The sequence below is a fragment of the Pseudophryne corroboree genome, chromosome 6 (assembly GCF_028390025.1).
Source record: "Pseudophryne corroboree isolate aPseCor3 chromosome 6, aPseCor3.hap2, whole genome shotgun sequence".
Taxonomy (NCBI): domain Eukaryota; kingdom Metazoa; phylum Chordata; class Amphibia; order Anura; family Myobatrachidae; genus Pseudophryne; species Pseudophryne corroboree.
The window spans coordinates 802,340,093-802,361,567 of record NC_086449.1 but is presented as its reverse complement, the minus strand read 5'-3'; the positions used below and the strand labels follow the sequence as shown (position 1 = coordinate 802,361,567).

Here is a 21,475-nt window from a genome sequence, read left to right as displayed (position 1 = left end):
TGGACAAGCAGACGATCAGCTGGCACAGGTCCTTACCTTCTGAGAGTCCTGTTTGCTCTTCTCCACCTTGTCTTGGAGTTTCTTCAGCTGCTCGGGGTTGAGAGCGGGGTCGGCTTTGCTGTTGGTCTCCCGCGAGATGGCCAGCTTCTCTTCCTTACAGGCAGCATGGTAGATTTTCTTACACCCCTCAACCTGCACACGATGCAGACCGAAAACACAAACATGGAACACTGAGTGTAGGGAAATTCTGCAGAGAGATTTACAACGCCAGAGACGGATGGGGCTTTCAAGCCAGAACAGACGTTTCCAACCTGCGCTGTGACCGACATGCAGCACAGATGAGCCTTTGTTATAGAAACTGTAACAATAACGTAACCACTAAACAAACAAATGTGATGTGTACTGAAGACCAAACAAAAGCTTTGCTTTTGTAAATGATTGCACACAAACGCGCAGTTCTTTAGGGGGAAGTTATTCTTTTTAGGTTCCTTTGTGTCTAACGTAAATATTAAAGGACAATGCATATGATATTCTTCTTGCAAGCCTACACCTTGTTTATATTATGGAGCTGGTAAGTCTGCTTGCAGGGTAGCCATTGTTTGCCCTGCCTTTCCTAGAGCTTTACGGTTGCACTTATTTAAGTTACAAACCCCGCAGACTGTTTACATGGAGATTGTTAACATTAGCAAATACATTTAAAAAGTAAATGTTTTTAATATGCATCACTGTTATTAACCCATTCGCCGTTAAGGATTGGTGGGACTTGTCCTTAGCACGGCAGGGGTTCAAATGGGGGAAGCTTTACCTAAGATTTTAGAAAGTCTTCTGAACCGACAAGGTGTAATGCGCGTGGCTACTGTATAATTACAGACATGGATGCTGGAATGGGACCTGCCCAAAAAGTGTTACTGGTGGGCCTTACTTGCGATGGAGCAGACCTTGCGGTGGATGAGACCGCCTAAAGGCATGTTGAGGTCACATCACTAATTAGCCATGAGGCAGAGTCATTTCTAGTTACACCCCCCTGAGTGTTTGCCATATCAGCCCCCTACACCAGGCATAATAAAACATTTATTTAATCTTTAACATGTGGGTCCAAAAGAGATCTGCCCACTAGTTATGGTGGGTGACTATGATCATCTCTGCATAACTAGTAGCCAACAGACTATTAAAGGTTACTTAATACACAAACTAAAGACAAAAATATTTCTAGAATACAAATGTTTGCTGGAGATATGGGAGGGCGGCCGCTCACCTCTTTCAGTTTCTTTGCCCACGGCTTCTGTGCTTTCCTGAAGCCATCTTCAGCCTCTTTGGTCTCCTTAAACCCTCCCATCATCTGTTTGTGGTAGGCCTCTTTCTGCCAGTTCTTCATCTTCTCAAAGTCGTCGTTCATCAGAGCGTTCTTCACCTCTAGGTGGAACTCACTGACCCGTTCAGCCTCCGTCATCACAGCATGCCAGGCCTTCTCCACTGTGCCGTACTGGGGGCCTAGAGGAGCAAGCAAGGTGCGATTACAGACTACACGCCGAAAGCAAAACGGCCCTAAGGTGCCAAAATACAAGGCACAATCTACTGAATTTACTTCTAGCATGAGATTAAAAGCGTGCTATAAGACTCCATGACCGATTACAAACTCCTGTCCATACATACATCTTATGGTTTACACAAACATTAGCCACACTGAAGCTGTACTGCCTCCTACAGAATGCCATAGTACAAGAATCCCTACCTTAATGACCCCCAGGCTCAGGATCGCATACCCCCCTCGCACACACACACTGCCCAGTGTCCACTAGAGAATCGTGGACATAACTGGTATAAATGCTCCTTAAGAATGTTAGGAATGATTTTACTTAAAGAACACTAAAATAGCTGCGTGATGTTATGCCTACACCATTAGCCCGCCGCGCGAGGGGCAGCGATTTGGAAAGCAGTTTCTGCACAACACTGAACAATGCACAACATCGGTAATATTATATGCGTCATTTCCAAACCATGTTGCACTAATACCCTCCTAGCTCCCCTCCCTCACCTTTCTCCACCAGCTGCTTCCAGCGCTTGGCCCACTCGGTCAGCTGCTGTGCGTAGACCTTCTCGATCTTTGCCCGCTCGTGGATACAGTTCATTAAGTCATTGCAGAGTCTGTGCCCATCATCTATCCTCTTGACTGCGCGCTTGTAATTGCCAATCTAACCAACGAAAAAAGAATATTCATTTAGGATGTACAAGAGACGATCCAATACATACATATATACATAATAACACATACTTCTATTTTAGGCAGCGGACTTTAAACAAAAAAACAAAACATTTGATAGAAGAAAATATACAAGTATACAAAACATAGCAATGAAAAGAAATTCTAGACCATGTTCTAAGAAAATGCTCAAATGCATAAGACAAGCTTTAAAAGCCAAGAGGACACCAGCACAGTAAACGGGTGCATGCAGGGGGTGTGGATCATAGGGTCGACAGGTTTTCAAGGTCGACAGGGTCTCTAGGTCAACATGAATTTTTTTGTGCGTTTTTGGTGTCGTTTTCTCCGTACAGTGACCGGGAACCCCAAATAGTGGACCGTGTCCCCTCGTATGGCTCGCCATGCAACGGGCAAGGTGCCTCACTCTGCTACCGCTGCGCTCGGCACAGGTTACCGTTCCCAATTGTAGTCCACGTGGATCGTAAAGTATGAAAAAGTTCAAAAGAAGAAAAACAAATGGGAAAAACTTGTGTCAACCTTTTGACCTGTCGACCTAGAATATGTCGACCTAGGAGACCCTGTCGGCCTAGTTACTGTCGATCAATTAGTGGTCAACCTAAACATTGTTGACCTAGAGACCGGCAGGAGGTGGCCACGCTTCCACTGGACTAGCCCTGCCTGGCCAGTCACACTAATGCAGGCCACATACTCCTACCTAATATTTCCCGATTACCATAGTCTGTGGCCAGAGTGTGATCTAGGTTGTTCAAAGACTCCACACATGCAATGATGGGGGGCATCAGCCAACAGGATGTACTGTACCATGTCTCTCTAGGCCAATCACCCACCTTTCCAGCAGCAGTGATTTAAAAAGGACATAGGTGAACAGCCAGCATACTGTACCTGAGAGCTCAACATCTGCAGTGTAATAGATTCAGCAACTATTTCTAAGCAGCTTCCGCATCATGACAGCTCTGTCCTAATATGGAATTTGCCGTTTAGTCCCGTATAAACATATTGCCACCGGTCACCAATTCCGAGCCCTGAGCCCTTCTTTCTGCTCATTTCAGTCTGATCACTACGGATAGTCTTTTACAGAGTTCCGAAAGTGACCGTGCGATTGGAATCATCATAGCTATTCTTTAAATGATTACCTAGGCCTTGCGCAGATGTATGTCAGAGCGTTATAGGGTTGTGAGAAGATTAGGCATACCTCCGTCTGGTTATATGAAGTGCTGCAATGCCTGCTGGTAGTTACTGATTTAATAATATCTATTGGTTTCATCGTCCATTTAAAAGGAAAGCAAACTCTCCCAAGACATATTTTATCGTAAATGTGGCCAGTCACACCCACTGCACCTTTGCCCCAAATGGTTTACTGCGGCTCATCAGAGGTGCAATCACAATCCTCACCACCCAGCTTCTCATGTAAAGACAGAGAGGGGAAACGCAGCGAGGACTCAACACTACTGTCCCAGGGCAGCGTCTGTCTGCACTGCACAGGGATGGGTACATTTACTGGCAAGCCTCTACAAGGAAAGTAGATGTGGGACAGTTGTCTTTACATTTATCGGCAACTACCTTATTTATTCCAGGGAAATAATTAACGTAATCTAGTCTGAGGCCTTCCATAGAAACGCCACTTGTGAAAATCTCATTTCTATGTGACAAAGTGTCTCTTCTATATGTTTGGGTGAAACTACCCGGCTTCTCCACTGATCCCGAATAAACGCTGTGAATATCACGTCAAAGTTCTTCATTCAGACAAATAAAGCTGCACAATGACTTTACTCCTGAGCTGCAAGCAACAGCAAGTTGGCCTGGTTCCTCTATGTAAGAGGAGCCAGGCTGACATCAGCAGTTACCAGCAGACAATAAGACTACATTTCCCATTTATGCTGTAACATCTGGAAGTGTCTATACAGCCAGATTCCTTATGCCGCTCAACAATGGAGTGCAATGTATACACCGATAACGCCGCAAATGCACCATACAGAGGGCCTGAGACCGATTCCGTACGCAGTCAAAGCGGCTCCGGCGTCTTCCTTCCAAAGGTCACGCTGTGCAACCATAAAGTTACTCAGGTAGATATAGACCTATGTGCGTCCAATGTGTGCGTTTTCGTACACAAGTGGCAGATCTCAGACGTCTCCAGCCGGCGTCTTAGTACAAATTCTGAGGGCTGCAACATTTGCATAGCTGCTGCGACACCACTTGCGTCCATCTTTGAATATGGCGCAAAGCTCCAGACTGTGTGACTGGTATCAGGACGAGGCAACAGGTGGAAATTAGACATTCCGAATGTGCGCCGTATATAGGTATCATCATTATACAAGCCAGGTAAATGGTTTGAGGACTTTGGCTGGGGGCACAATTATTTCTCACCAGCAGCAGAGCGTACAGAGAATGGAATAGCCGCACAATGTGGCAGGATTCCCTACACCGAGAGTATTCAACACGGCGGCCCGCAGCAAAATCTAACAAGTTTGCTACCAGACTGAACTGGGTCCTAGGACACGGTCTGATCAGTCACATACTACATACATTGATGGCAATACCTCGGTTTCTGTTTAATAAAATGTACGAGTAAAAGGAGTATTTCCATGCGAAAGAGGGGCAAGGTATATTGAGAAGTCAACCTCATAGTAAACTGGATATATAATGTTCAGACTGTGCGTTATATTATTCTTTTCTGTTGTTCTTGTAGCCGGAGACCCGAACCATGCAGCTAAGATGGCCCCCACTGCATTAACTGTAAACCGGAGGCGCCAAAGGGAAATAATTTGGCACCTAACATGGCCTACATAGGTAATCACATAGTACGTACATAGGGCCTTATTCAGGTTGGTTAGCAAACTAAGAAAGCACACTAATGGTTAAAACCATGTGCAGTGCAGGTGGGGCAGATGTAACATGTGCAGAGAGAGTTAGATTTGGGTGGGGTGTGTTCAAACGGAGATCTAAATTGCAGTGTAACAATAAAGCAGCCAGTATTTACCCTGCACAGAAACAATATAACCCACCCAAATCTCTCTCTGCTTAAGTTACATCTGCCCCACCTGCAGTGCAGCATGGTTTTGCCCATAACTGTGCTTTTTTGGTTTGCTAACATACCTGAACCACCCCCATAATTATTACCTGCTGGAACTACTTGCGGTGCCTGAACAGTCTCCGGTAGTTGCAAAGTGAAGGGAATTAGGTTAAAGGTGCTGGAGAAACGGTTTCAAAAGAATGCAAAGGTTGGGAAATGTATTCATATGTGATATTTACCTGTTTGTTCATGCCCAGTGTGCCAGATGTATGTATGTATGTATGTATGTATGTATGTATGTATGTATAAGTTATTCTGCCAATTTGAAGGCTAAATGTTTGTGGCATATGGCTGTAGCAAGTCATATGGCGAACGTCAGGCCCTCAGCGGAAGGCTGTGATAACAGACCACACACAGGGTATGTGTATGTACAAGGCAGCCTGTTAGAATAACTTCATCAGTAGAATATTAACAAAATCAAAAGGCTGTGTAAGATATTTTGCTTGTGCGGCAAATCTTTAGGATGATGAAATGACACCTTCCTGTAGTTCTATTTCTGGTAGGTGTCCCTTCCCGATCATAACTTTAAATGCAAGGATTTGTGAAGTCCCACCATGGCCCTAACTGTGTGGAGTTTGTATATTCTCCCCGTACTTGCGTGGGTTTCCTCCGGGTACTCCGGTTTCCTCCCACATTCCAAAAATATACAGGTAGGTTAATTGTCTCCCAACAAAATTAAACCCTAACGTGAGTGTGTCTGTGTGTACATGTGATAGGGAATATAGAGTGTAAGCTCCACTGGGGCAGGGACTGAAGTGAATGGCCAAATATTCTCTGTAAAGCGCTGCGGAATATGTGTGCGCTATATAAATAACTGGTAATAAATAATAATAAGTATCTTAATTGGTTTTTACAAAGCTGGGGGCTGCTCTGCTGTACTATGTACATGCAATGTATAATAAGGGCTACTATAGTTCTGCAATAAAACATTCATCATGAAATCACAGTGTGTGTAACATCTGACGGATACCTTCAGCGGAGAACACGCTCTCTCTATATAAACATTATAAAACTTCTTTCCTGCCTCTAGGACGCCTGCATCGGTCGGTATCCGGTGACCACTGAATGGTGCACAATGCTTTTCTATTCTGTAGCTGCAGTGTGTGGAGTCCAGTGTCTCCCAAGCTTGCACTCTACCTACTTCCAAGCCCATCGGTTCACAGTAAGTGGCCACTTGGGATAAGCCAACACCGCTATTTCCTTCCAAACCTGTTCAAGTGTTGGGTTTGAATCTTGAGCTAATATTCATTTGTATCATTTTCTGTCCCCATATCCTACACTCTGCAGTGTTTCAGTATTGCTGGTCAACGTCTTACACTGTCGGACCATCTAGTAGTTGCATTAGTTCCACCTGTAGCATTGACTAATCACTGCAACCTCTACATATTTGTGATAAGACTAGCTCATTTTCCTGTATAACATTGCCTTTCCCTTCCACGTGTTTGTGGCAAATTTTGAGTTCATATTAACAGTATATATTTCAGTCACTGTATTGCTCCTCTACGTTGCTGTGTTATGATGTCATTAAGCGTCTGAGAGGGGAGGTATTTACTGCTGCTTCGTTCTATTTCTTTTTTTATTGATTTTCACTAAAACACAAATACAAGAAAAACAAAAAGCAAACAAACAAAACATACCAAAACAAAACCCCGACCCAGGGAATACGCAGATTCCCAGTTCAATTAGGGTTCAGTTAACACAGTAAAACAAGTGCAGGCTGAAATTCCGAGACATAGATTATAAATTAGAATTAATATCGCACGTTAGCATGGATCTTACAGAGCAATGTACATTGTACATAGTAGTCTATGGCAACACAACATAATCAATAAGCAGATCACGCAGCAGCAACACTGGCAAAGGAATGGCCGACCGCGGGCGCCAGGGGACTACATAGACAAAGAGAGGCAGCTCACCCCATGTAGATCTAGAACCACACACCCAGTCTAACCCCCCGTTGCATGTCTCATTTCCCACTCAGCCAGACACGGAGCCCTCAGTAGCGGGTGCTCAGACACTCTGGATCCCAGAGCGCGGAGACTCAAGCCATCTACCCCACAGGTCCTGATATTTTTCCCCCGCTTTTCTAGCTAAGTATACATATTTCTCATGAGAGGCCATATCATTTACAAGTGAGACCCAGGATCGCAGCGTGGGCGCATCTTTGGCTAGCCAATGCCTGGCAATTCACACCTTGGCCAGGCCGCACAGATTGATTACATATCTTTTGGCAGGGGGGTCCAGGGCATCCTCCTCCACAGCAGATAACACACGTCGTTGGGGAGCATACCGACGAGGGAATACCCGTTGACACCAGGGCGTCAACACCCGACCAGAATACGGCTACCTTGGGGCATAGCCAGATAATGTGCCAAAAGTCTGCATCCAGGCTATCGCACTTAGGACATCTGGAGGAGTGGGTACCCCCCATATGTCGCAAGCGCACTGGTGTCATGTAAACTCTGTGTATGATAAACAGTTGGATTTGTTGATATCTAGTGGTGGTAGTGGATAATCGTGGAGAACATAAAGCACCCTCCAAGATCTCATCAGAGATGGCACCCAAGTCAGATTCCCACTTGTTCCTGAGAAGGGACAACGGGTCAGAATAGTGAGATCGAAGCATACTTGTATAAATATTGGATACCAGATGTCCACTTCCCAGGGACTGCAGGAGAGACTTGACCGAGGAGTCAGCAATCATTGGAGGAGTTTCGGGAAATTGTGCATTAAGTGCATGTCTCAGCTGCAGGTATCGGTAAAAATGAGAAGAGGGTACACTATAATCCTGTTGCAGCAGCAAGAAGGATTTCAGTATACCATCGTTATACAGGTGGCCCAGGGATGTCACCCCCCACCTCCCCCACACCGCCCCAACCTGCAGCAAAGCCAATTCTGGGAAGCCAAAGGCATTGTCCAGAGGAGTATCCGGGTCAATACCTTGGCCTAATATAGGGGCGGGCAACAGGCGGCCCGCGGGCCGGATGCGGCCCGCAGACTGATCCTGCCTGGCCCGCTGTGCCCCACCAGAATGCAATGACAAGCGGCCCGACATGCCGCTTGTCATTGCACTGCTCTCAGACGCGGCGCCGCTGAGGAAATCCCGGTCATGTCACAGGGTCAGCTGACCGGGATTTCCTCTGTTATCATGCGCTGGGCGGCACGGGGGGCGGGCACTGCAGTGAGCAGGAGCGGCGGCCGAGAGGCGGCGGCCAGTGAGGAGAGGAAGCGGCGGGCAGCGAGCAGGAGCAGGAGAGGCCACATCAGCAGTGACTCCGGCCGGCAGCAGCGCAGATCATCGGACAGCGGGGATTGTCTGCCACTGTGACAAAGAGGTAAACCCCCTGTCCAGCCAGCCCCTGGATCACTGCTTAAGCTGCGATATAGGTTTAGGGGTGGGGAGGTAGGGGAGTTAAAAACTGCAATATGGGTTTAGGGTAGGGGGGGGGGGAAGGGGGGTAGGGACTGTCTGCCGTAATGTGTAAAAACGGGGTCCCTGTCTGCCATAATGTGTAAAAACGGGGGCGCTGTCTGCCGTAATGTATAAAAACAGGGGGCGCTGTCTGCCGTAATTATAAAAACGGGGGGCGCTGTCTGCCGTAATTATAAAAACGGGGGCGCTGTCTGCCGTAATGTATAAAAACGGGGGCGCTGTCTGCCGTAATGTATAAAAACGGGGGCGCTGTCTGCCGTAATGTATAAAAAAGGGGACGCTGTCTGCCGTAATGTGTAAAAAGGGCACGCTGTCTGCCGTAATGTGTAAAAAGGGATCTCTTTTTGAGTATTTTGTGTGTGGCCCTCGAATATTCGCTGGAAGTGTTAAGCGGCCCCCCAGCTGAAATAATTGCCCACCCCTGGCCTAATAGGATAACATGTACCTGTTTCCATATAAGGACAGCCTGTTTTAATATAGGGATCTTGGACAAGTTAGGGTTCCCACAGAGAAGCAACTGTAATGGAGTGCCGTCAGGGTAGACCTGTAAAAGCATTTGGGAGTGTATAGTGAGACCATCTGGGGCATTCACCCACTCCCATATATGTGCCAACTGCGCGGCATAATAGTAAAATCGAAATACAGGGAGAGCTGAGCCTCCCAACACTTTCGGCCTGGACAGAACGTCAAGTCTCAACCGCGCTCTCCTGCTGGCCCATATTAAAGAAGAGAGCAAACCGTCAATCCGTCTAAATGTCTTCAAGTTAATATATATAGGGGATTGCTGGAGGACATATAGGAGTTTAGGTAAGTATACCATTTTGACCAAATTGACCCTACCAGTAACAGTCAGGGGCAGAGTCCCCCAAATCTTGACCTTCGAACGTAGATACACCATCTGCGGCAAGACATTAAGGGAAACATAGGTACAAGGGTCATTTGATACCCATATACCCAGGTACTTAAAAGAATCTACCCATTTAAGGGGGGTGTGAATCACTGTGGCCACCGAGGCTGGGCCTCTAAGGGGAGTAATGGTGGATTTATCCCAGTTAATTTTGAGCCCGGAGAAGCGACCGTAGTCGGTTATTAAGTCAAGGAGTTTAGGTAGGGAGGAAACGTAATCATCCACAAAGAGCAATAGGTCATCAGCGTATAGCGCTATCCTGTCCTCTCTTGCGCCCACCCTAATACCCACAATATCTTGAGTTGCTCTAATCAAACATGCCAGTGGCTCAATAGCAATGGCAAACAAAGTCGGGGATAGAGGGCAGCCCTGCCTCGTTCCCCTGGATAGGGGGAAGGAGTCCGAAACAAACCCATTCGCTGAGACTCTGGCCATGGGCAGAAAATACAATAATTTAACATAACTGATAAAGTTGGGGCCCACGCCAAACCTACCCATAGCCTCCCAGAGGAAGGCCCACTCCACCGAATCAAAGGCCTTTGCGGCATCTAAGGAGGCTATAACGGCAGAGCAGTCCTCCCCCCGAGAAACCTGGAAATGAGTAAACAGGCGCCTCAAATTCACAGCAGTGGATTTGCCAGGCATGAAGTCCATTTGGTCAGGGTGAATAATTTGGGAAATAACCCGGCTAAGTCTGGAAGACAGAACCTTGGCTAAAATTTTAATATCCGTGGGCAACAGGGAAATAGGACGGTAGGATTCAACCCTCCTGGGGTCTTTATCTGGCTTGGGAATCACTATAATCAAAGCCTCCGCCATAGACGGGGGAAGCGCGCCCTGGGCAAAATTTCATTGAATAACTTAAGCAATTGAGGGGCAAAAATTTGTGTGTGCTTCTTATACAGTTCTGGTGGGATGCCATCAAGGCCAGGGGCCTTACCATCGGGGGAGGCAGAGATCGCAATCTCCTCCAACGACAAAGGAGCATCGAGGAGAGCCCTGGCATCACTGGAGATACGGGGCAAGTCGACTCCATCCAAGTAGTCACACAGTTCAATTTGGAACTATAGAGTGCCTGATAGAATGAGACAAATTCCGCCACGATCTGAGGGGTACGGTCCAATACAGACCCAGCAGAGTCCAAAATCTCCACCACAGTATGAGAGGAGCGGTCACCCCTTGCAAGAGTGGCCAAATACGAACCTGGTCTATCCCCAGTAGCATATTGGACATGCGAGGAGAAGAGAAGTCTGTGCTGGGTTTTCCCCCATAGGTATTCCCTCCACTCACCCTGTGCATGGAGCCACACCAACCTAGAGGCGTCCAAGCCATCGCGCACATACGTCGTCTCTGAAGCAGCCACCCGGGCCTCCAATTCAGATTCACGTTTTCTAAAGGAGGATTTAAGACTCCCTACCCGTTTAATCAATGTTCCTCTCAGAAAAGCCTTGAAAGTGTCCCACAGCAGAAACACATCCGAGGTTTCGTCATGCATAACAAAGAATTCTAACCAGCTTGCCTCCAAGTCGGATCCCTCACCCATATGCGTCAGCCAAAAGGGATTACATTTCCACACTGCTTGGCCTCGCTGACAGTTCAAATCAATATGTAACGATATAGGGGAATGATCCGAAATACCTCTAGTCTCATATCTGACATTTTGAACCTTGGGCAAAAGCTCCCGGGACAAAAGAGCCAAATCTATCCTAGAGAAGGAAGAGTGAGAGTGTGAAAAACAGGAGTACTGCCTCAAATCTGGACACTTCAATCTCCACGGGTCAACCAGACCCAGCTCCGAAACAGTGTCTGCAAATGGGGAACGCTTGGGCTGTGGGTTGGAGGATGCCGTGGACAACCTATCCAACTCGTGGTTCAAAACGTTGTTGAAGTCCCCTATACAGATAACAGCTACCCCAGGGGATACAGCCATAAAGGCAGATGCCTTTTTAAGGACTTCATGCGAGTATGGAGGAGGCACATACATAGCCAGCAATAGTAGGGGGACGGAGTTAATTTTGCACTTGAGAAATACATATCTACCCCATTTATCCGTTTGCACAGAATCAATCGCAAAGGGAACAGACTTCCTAATTAGGATCGGCACTCCCCGGGACGCTGCAGTATGCATAGAATGGTAAGCCCAGCCCACCCATGGTTTTTTGAGGGACATAATCTTAGTACCCAGTAAGTGGGTTTCCATCAGGCAAATTATATCCGAGGCATAAAGCTTGATCTGTCGAAGCACTAAGGAGCGCTTAATTTTGTCATTGATCCCTCGCACATTCCATGACAGAAACTTAACCAAAGCCATGGCAAAGCATTACTGTAATATTGCAGAGTACCCGCGGCCAGCCACCCCCAGTGAATACCAAAAAAGATGCGCCCGCAGTTAGTTGCGACATAGACATAGCGGAAATAAGCACATTGCACAGCAAAAAGTAAAGACACAGCAATAGTAACAGTCTAAAACAACCCCCACCCCGTATACCACCTAAAACTAGCAGTATACCCGGTTCCCTAACAACAAAATACCCTAAATACTAACAGTAACAGCTAAGGCAGAGAACACCTTAACATACCCCGCCAGTACCAAATAAGGCCAAATTCCTATATCCAATAGGGGGGCCAAGAATATAATGACCTTGAGACAGGAGAATCTCCCAGCTAAACTCAAATCAAACCCCCCCCTAAACCACTACACCCACCCCAATTAAATAACCGTTTACCCCTTAAAGACTTTATGGCAAAACAAGCACTGAGAGTATAAGGCCTAAGAACAGTGTATAATTAGCGTCTAACAGTCTCCCGTCTCCACAGAGCTACCCATTCCCAGTGAAGGCCTATAAGAGCCACAGAGAGCCCCTACGTGAGCACATAGCAAATAACTATACAACCCTTCCGAGACAGTACAACAATAACATAACAGGCATAAAAGAAACCGTATACTTGCAAGTACAGAAATCAAATGTATAAGTTCAATCAGCGGCTAACGCCCGCCGTGCCGGAAAGCGTCTGTCCAACCACACTGATGCTTCACGAAGGGTCATAAAGAATTTCGTTTCTCCATCTGAAACTACCCGCAGTTTAGACGGAAAGAGCATGGCATAGGGGATATTCAGTTCACGCAGCCTGCGTTTCACAGGGACAAACTGAGCTCTTTCCTTTTGGACGTCGACGGCAAAATCCGGAAAAACTGAAACTGGGGAACCGTTCCACTTAAGAGGACCCTTAGTGCGGGCCAGTTTTAGAATCACATCTCTATCCCGATAATGAAGGAGTTTGGCAATAAACGTACGGAGAGGTGCCCCTGGAGGTAATGGACGCATCGGGACCCTATGGGCGCGCTCCACTGCAAAGTGTGAGGTGAACTCCTCCGCTCCGAATGCATCCAACAGCCAACGTTCAAGAAATTTTTCAGGGGAAGCACCCTCCTCTTTCTCTGGAAGTCCAAAGAAACGGACATTATTTCGTCGCAATCTCCCCTCCATATCCGTCATCTTTTTATGTACCTCCGTCATCGGAGACTCCAGAGCAGAAGTGCGTCTATCGAGAGGCGTAACCATATCTTCCAGCGTGGAGATGTGCGTCTCCACTTCACCGACCCTCTCCCGCACCCGCTGGAGGTCGTGGTGTATAATGGATAAGTCCGCCTGGACCTCACCGATCCTGTCGGCCAAGCGTGCTTCACTGGCCGTGACCGCATCCAGCACCTTTTGCAAAGCAGTATCGGTGGCCTCCACAGATGAGGAGCTTGCCGACGGAGAAGGCGGTGCCGAGGTCGACCGTACCTCACCCCCCTGTTGGGACAGTGTCGGAGGATTTCTGGCAAACTTCTCTAACTTCGCCGCAGCCGCGGCAGACTGATGTGGTTTGACCATTATAGCCGAGCGGATGGCAGATGGCAAGAAAGTATAGTAAAAAGTATATCAAACTGTCCAGGGGCGGCCAAAGAATAATGTAGTGCAGTATATCAGAATTGCCCAGTCGCTGCCTGCAGGTAAGTGTAGTATATCAAAACTGTCCAGTGAGCATATAGCGTATCAGAATAATCAGCCTCTGCTAGCCCAGAATGATAAATCACAACAGGATATTCCTCAGCATGAGGGACACATGCAGCGTGGATCTCGGCCAGATATGCCTTGTGGGATGATGAGACAAAGCAACAAGTAGGCCCTCCAGGGGTTAATACTGCACCTCTCCCAGTCCCTATGCGGAGCAGGGCAGGGCAGCACTTATATTGTTCCCTGTCCCTATATAAAACAGAACAGGGCAGGGCAGCTACTATATTGTGGGGAGGGCACAGGCACTTATATCACACAGCTGTGCCGTGCACCTCTTCCCCCAGCAGCAGAGTTCAGGAGGTCAGTGCGGGAGAGCACAGGCTGGCTGGGGCCGCCGGAGCGAGCGGGGAGAGTGGCAGCAGGTCACGTGGCAGCGCCGTGGCCGGGGACCGCTCGGAGAGGCTCCCAGCACAGGCAAGAGCAAGGGAGGAGAAGCGATCTCCCCGGCAACGGCAGAGGGGAAGCCGCGGACCTCGGCGCAGGCAGCGCTCAGATGGGAGCCGGGTGCAGGAGCTCAGCGCGGGGAAGGCGGCACCTCACTTGGTCCAGCAGGCCCCGGACCCCCGCACACTGGAGTCGCTCTGCCACAGCGGATGGAGTACAGACGGGTCCCAGAGCAGCACAGGGGCACCTCCACACTGTCCTGCAGGTATTGGGGCGGTTTGCAGGCCCAGGGGGGGGACACAGGATGGGATACCAGGATATTGTAGCTGGAGAGACAGACAGCCTGTGTGCTACTCCATGTCCACCAAAGCCACGCCCCCCGTTCTATTTCTTTTAGTCGTATACGCTACTATTTGCCCTTTAACAACACACCCACTGTTTTTGGTGCACGCAGGAGCCAACACCAAACCAGGAGATGTTGTACAAATGGGACCACACCTACCACGTAGTGAGCGGTTCTGGGAAGGAACCTTGGGGAACAAGTGTTACATGGTGGCAGAGTTACCCGCCCATGTCACAGTGGAAGGAACCCGTAATCCAGGCATGTCCAAACTGCGGCCCTCCAGCTGTTGTGAAACTACATATCCCAGCATGCCCTGACAGTTTTGCTGTCAGAGAATGCTAAAGCTGTGTCAGGGCATGCTGGGATGTGTAGTTTCTCAACAGCTGGAGGGCCGCAGTTTGGACATGCCTGCTCTACACAAATCTGTAGGCAAAGCAAGGTCTTCAGGCTACAGGCCTATTTTGCTAATAAAACACCTTAAAAACGCTTTCTACATCACCTAAGTATCTGAAGCCCCTACCATCTGTGTTACCCCCTCCCCCTGCGCAGCCACAAAGTCACATCATCATACATACACTGTCCAAACCAGAGACTGCGCCAAGACTGCACAGTGCAAGGGGCCATAAACACACAACTGACTTGGGACAGGAAGCCGTAACAATAACACAGAGCCAAACAATATTGGATACAAGTAAATTGCTCCCATGATAAAAGGTTAGCGATAGCTTGAAGTCAGTTTGGAACCACTGAGGAGATGGTGAATCAGCACTTGATAGTCAAAATGTTAGATGTGAATAATAAGTTTAGTAAATATTAAACAGATCGTCACGGATAAGTATGAGAAACCTTCGCCTGCATATTTTACATTTAAAGCCATCGAGGCACGTGACTAGTAGGGCTACTGTAGGGTACTGCAAGGTGTTAGGGGAGCCGGTATATGGTAGGGGAGCCTGTATATACATTAGTGTTCTCTCTCTGACTACATACGTGCCCATAAATACCAAAAGCACATTTAAAATACATTAAATAATGTAATGTCGCCTCCCATTCAGGGCATGTCTGCATCTAACTACTATCAATGTTTCCAGCCGCTAGAGCCTGAAAAGTGAATTATTCATATAATGAATTGTTTTTTTTATGGGCTTAGCTTAACGGCATGTGTGTAAAACGTTGGGACCTATTGATAACGAGGGCAATAAATTGTGTAACGCAAGTAAAAGGCTGCAACATGCATCGCAATAGTGTCCTCTTTCATATGCTGTTACCAAGTGCAGAAACAAATCGGCACGCACACTATATATTGTTATACATGGGTTCAGTATATCTTACTGGCGGACGGTATGCCGGCTGTTAATATGCCTTACCCCATGAGGGTGAAACGCAATCAATAATCTGTACTATTGTGAGTGGGACCAATAAAAAATAAGATTTTACTTACCGGTAAATCTATTTCTCGTAGTCCGTAGAGGATGCTGGGGACTCCGTAAGGACCATGGGGAATAGACGGGCTCCGCAGGAGATAAGGCACTTTAAGAAAGACTTAAGGATTCTGGGTGTGCACTGGCTCCTCCCTCTATGCCCCTCCTCCAGACCTCAGTTAGGGAAACTGTGCCCAGAGGAGACGGACAGTACAAGGAAAGAATTTTGGAATCCAGGGTAAGACTCATACCAGTCACACCAATCACACCGTACCCAGTTAACAGTATGAACAACAACAGAGCATCAGATAAACCTGATGCAACTGTAACATAACCCTTATTGAAGCAATAACTATATAAAAGTATTGCAGAAGTAGTCCGCACTTGGGACGGGCGCCCAGCATCCACTACGGACTACGAGAAATAGATTTACTGGTAAGTAAAATCTTATTTTCTCTAACGTCCTAGAGGATGCTGGGGACTCCGTAAGGACCATGGGGATTATACCAAAGCTCCCAAACGGGCGGGAGAGTGCGGATGACTTTGCAGCACCGATTGAGCAAACAGGAGGTCCTCCTCAGCCAGGGTATCAAACTTATAGAACTTTGCAAAGGGTGTTTGACCCCGACTAAGTAGCTGCTCGGCACAACTGTAATGCCGAGACCCCTCGGGCAGCCGCCCAAGAAGAGCCCACCTTCCTAGTGGAATGGGCCTTAACCGATTTAGGCAATGGTAATCCTGCCGTAGAATGCGCCTGCTGAATCGTGTTACAGATCCAGCGAGCTATAGTCTGCTTTGAAGCAGGAGCGCCAACCTTGTTGGCCGCATACAGAACAAACAGAGCTTCAGTCTTCCTGATCCTAGCTGTTCTGGACACACAAAACTTCAAAGCCCTGACCACATCCAGGGACTCGGAATCCCCCAAGTCCCGCATAGCCACAGGCACGACAATAGGTTGGTTCAAATGAAAAGATGAGACCACCTTTGGCAGAAATTGAGGACGAGTCCTCAATTCTGCCCTATCCACATGAAAAACCAGGTAGGGGCTTTTATATGACAAAGCCGTCAATTCCGAAACACGCCTTGCAGAAGCCAAGGCCAATAACAACCACTATCCAAGTGAGATATTTCAATTCCACTGTCTTGAGTGGTTCAAACCAAAGTGACTTGAGGAAGCTTAATACCACGTTAAGATCCCAAGGTGCCACCGGAGGTACAAAAGGGAGGCTGAATATGCGGTACCCCCTTCACAAATGTCTGTACTTCAGGAAGAGAAGCCAATTCTTTTTGAAAGAAAATGGATAAGGCCTAAATTTGGACCTTTATGGACCCTAATTTTAGGCCCAAATTCACTCCCATTTGCAGGAAGTGAACCAGACGGCCCAAATGGAACTCCTCTGTAGGACCAGTTCTGGCCTCACACCAAGACACATTTTCTCCATATACGGTGATAATGTTTCAATGTCACGTCCTTCCTAGCCTTGATCAGGGTAGGAATGACCTCCTCCGGAATACCTTTTTCTGCTAGGATCTGGCATTCAACCGCCATGCCGTCAAACGCAGCCGCAGTAAGTCTTGGAACAGACAGGGCCCCTGCTGCAGCAGATCCTGCCTTAGGGGAAGAGGCCACGGATCTTCTGTGAGCAACTCTTGCAGATCCGGATACCAAGTCCTTCGTGGCCAATCCGGAACAATGAGGATCGTTCTGACTCCTCTTAGCCTTATTATTCTCAACACCTTAGGTATGAGAGGTAGAGGAGGCAACACATAGACTGATCTGAACACCCAAGGTGTCACTAGAGCATCTACCGCTACCGCCTGAGGGTCCCTGGACCTGGCGCAATACCGCTTTAGCTTTTTGTTGAGACGGGACGCCATCATGTCTATCGGAGGCAGTCCCCACCGACCCACGATTTGTGCGAAGACTTCTGGATGAGTCCCCACTCTCCCGGATGCAGGTCGTGTCTGTTGAGGAAGTCCGCTTCCCAGTTGTCCACCCCCGGGATGAATACTGCTGATAGGGCGCTTACATGGCCTTCCGCCCAGCGAAGAATCCTGGTCGCTTCTGCCATGGCCACTCTGCTCCTTGTGCCGCCTTGGCGGTTTACATGAGCCACTGCAGTGACATTGTTTGACTGAATCAGATCCGGTTTGTCCCGAAGCAATGCCTCCGCCTGGCATAGGGCGTTGTATATGGCCCTCAACTCCAGGACGTTGATGTGGAGACCAGTCTCCAGATTTGACCAGAGACCTTGGAAATTTCTTCCCAGTGTGACCGCTCCCCAACCTCGGAGGCTTGTGTCCGTGGTCACCAGGATCCAGTCCTGAAATCCGAACCTGCGGCCTTCTAGGAGGTGAGCACTGTGCAGCCACCACAGGAGATACCCTGGCTCTGGGAGACAGGGTGATCCTTTGATGCATTTGTAAATGGGACCCGGACCATTTGTCCAGTAGATCCCATTGAAAGGTCCTCGCATGGAACCTGCCGAAGGGGATGGCCTCGTACGATGCCACCATCTTCCCCAGGACACGTGTGCAATGATGCACTGAAACCGTTTTTAGCTTTAATAGGTTCCTGACCAGTGCCATGAGCTCCTGAGCCTTTTCCATCGGAAGAAAAACCTTTTTCTGGTCTGTGTCTAGAATCAGACCCAGAAAGGTCAGGCGCGTTGTAGGGACTAGCTGGGACTTCGGTAAATTGAGAATCCAGCCGTGCCCCTGCAACATCCTCACCGACAGCGATACGCTGTCCAGCAACTTCTCCCGAGATCTCGCCTTTATGAGGAGATCGTCCAAGTATGGGATAATTGTGACCCCCTGCTTGCGCAGGAGCACCATCATTTCCGCCATTACCTTGGTGAAAATTCTCAGGGCTGTGGAAAGCCCAAACGGCAACGTCTGAAATTGGTAATGACAGTCCTGTAATGCAAATCTCAGGAATGCCTGATGAGGGAAAATCGGAACATGAAGGTATGCATCCTTTATGTCCAGGGACACCATCCAATCCCCCCCCCCCCTCCAGGCTGGCGATGACCGCACTGAGCGATTCCATCTTGAACTTGAACTTTTTCAAGTACAAGTTCAGGGATTTTAGAATCAAAATGGGCCTGACCGAACCGTCCGGTTTCGGGACCACAAACAGGGTTGAGTAATACCCCTTTCCTTGCTGGAGAAGAGGAACTTTGACTATCACCTGTTGAAGATACAATTTTTGAATCGCAGTCAACACTAACCCCCTCTCTGACGGGGAAGCTGGCAGAGCCGATTTAAAAAACCGGCGAGGAGGCACGTCTTCGAATTCCAGCCTGTATCCCTGAGAAACAATCTCTAGAACCCAGGGATCCACCTGTGAGTGAACCCAGACCTGGCTGAAAAATCGTAGACGCGCCCCCACTTGAGCTGACTCCCCCCGGGAAGCCCCAGCGTCATGCGGTGGACTTTGCAGATGTAGGGGAGGACTTCTGCTCCTGGGAACTAGCTGCATGCAGCTTTTTTCCCTTGCCTTTTCCTCTGGCAAGGAAGGACGATCCCCGTACCTTCTTGCTTCTATTGGAACCAAAGTACTGCATTTGATAATGAGGTGCCTTTTTAGTATGCTGCGGGTGGACATAAGGTAAGAAATTCGACCGGCCGTAGCAGTAGAGACAAGGTCCGAGAGGCCTTCTCCAAACAACTCCTCCCCCTTGTAAGGCAACGACTCCATATGCCGCTTTGAGTCGGCATCCCCCGTCCACTGTCGGGTCCACAGGAGTCGCCTAGCAGAAATAGACATAGCATTTATTCTGGAGCTTAGTAAACAAATGTCTCTGAGCATCCCTCATATACAAAGCAGCATCTTTGATATGCTCTAGGGTCATTAGAATGGAATCCTTATCTAGGGTTTCAAGTTCCGTAGATAAGGAATCTGTCCATGCCGCGATAGCACTACACACCCAGGCCGATGCCATAGCCGGTCTAACGATAGTACCAGAATGTGTGTAAATGTGCTTCATGGTAACCTCCTGCTTACGATCAGCAGGATCCTTGAGGGAAGCTGTATCCGGAGAAGGCAGTGCCACCTTCTTGGATAAGCGTGTCAACGCCTTGTCTACCTTCGGCGAAGATTCCCATTGTATCCTGTCCTTTTGTGGAAAGGGATACGCCATAAGAATCCTTTTGGGAACTTGTAGTCTCCTATCTGGAGATTCCCAAGCCTTTTCGCACAAGTCGCTTAGTTCAAATGAGGACGGAAAAGTGACCTCAGGCTTTTTCCCTTTATACATGTGAACCCTCGTGTCAGGGACAGGGGGTTCCTCAGTGATATGCAAAACCTCTTTAGTGGCCATAATCATGTACCGAATACCTTTTGCCACCTTTGGCTGTAATTTTGCATCCTCATAGTCGACACTAGAGTCAGTCTCTGTGTCGGTATCTGTGTCAGATTATGTGGGATATGGTGCGTTTTTGAGACCCCGAAGGTCCTGGTGCTACAGGTACAGGCAAGGTCTGACTACCTGACTGATCCCTAGCTTCAGCCTTGTCAAATCGTTTATGCAGTAAATTTACATTTGCATTCAAGACATTCCACATATCCACCCAGTTCGGTGTCAGCGTTGCTGACGGCGACCTGACCATCATGCACTCCCCCTCCTCGTCAAACATGTCGACACACACGTACCGACACAATTCTCACACACAGGGAATCTCTTTTCTGAAGACAGGTTCCCCCTGAGGCCCTTTGGAGAGACAGAGAGAGAGTATGCCAGCACACACCCCAGCACTATATGTCCCTGGAGAAAAACACAGAATGCTTACCCAGTAGCGCTGCTGTAGTGTATAAACGCCAATAATGTGCCCCCCTCTACTTTAAAACCCCCTTTCACAGAGTGTCAAGCAGGGGGAAGTCCGGGGAGCTTCCTCTCAGCGGTGCTGTGTAGAGAAAATGGCGCTGGTGAGTGCTGAGGGTGAAGCCCCGCCCCCTCGGCGGCGGGCTTCTATCCCGCTCAAACTTAGTAAAAAATGGCGGGGGCTCTTTTATATACATGTACAGTGCCCACCTGTACATGTATATACACTTTTGCCATAGGAGAGGTGTTTTATTGCTGCCCAGGGCGCGCCCCCCCTACGCCCTGCAACCCTTACAGTGACTGGAGTGTGTGAGGTGTAGCGGAGCAATGACGCACAGCTGCAGTGCTGTGCGTTACCTCTGTGAAGCACCGAAGGCTTCTGCCGCCTGAGACGTCTTCTATCTTCGTTTCTTCTGGCTCTGTGAGGAGAACGGCGGCGCGGCTCTGGGGTGAACGCCCAGGACGAACCTGTGTTCATTCCCTATGGAGCTAATGGTGTCCAGTAGCCGAGGAAGCAGAGCCTAACATTTAAGTAGGTCTGCTCCTCTCTCCTCAGTCCCTCGATGCAGGGAGTCTGTTGCCAGCAGTGCTCCCTGAAAAAGAGAGAAAAAATCCTAACAAAAATGCTTTCTAAGCAGGAAACTCAGGAGAGCTCCCTGCAGTGCACCCATTCTCCTCTGGGCACAGTGTAAAACTGAGGTCTGGAGGAGGGGCATAGAGGGAGGAGCCAGTGCACACCCAGAATCCTAAAGTCTTTCTTAAAGTGCCCTATCTCCTGCGGAGCCCGTCTATTCCCCATGGCCCTTACGGAG

At 48.4% G+C, this 21,475-nt stretch overlaps 1 protein-coding gene across 3 annotated transcripts in view; it reads right to left on the bottom strand.

Moving 5' to 3' along the window:
- The window catches only part of PACSIN2 (protein kinase C and casein kinase substrate in neurons 2), a 122,072-nt gene that overhangs the window by 15,590 nt on the left and 85,007 nt on the right, over positions 1 to 21,475 (bottom strand). For all 3 annotated transcript variants that reach the window (XM_063928936.1, XM_063928934.1, XM_063928935.1), the window contains exons 3-5: positions 2,036 to 2,192; positions 1,256 to 1,491; positions 37 to 192 (exon numbers count right to left, since the gene is read on the bottom strand). In XM_063928936.1, coding sequence (XP_063785006.1) covers positions 37 to 192; positions 1,256 to 1,491; positions 2,036 to 2,192 — 549 coding nt within the window. The remainder of the gene's footprint in view (positions 1 to 36; positions 193 to 1,255; positions 1,492 to 2,035; positions 2,193 to 21,475) is intronic.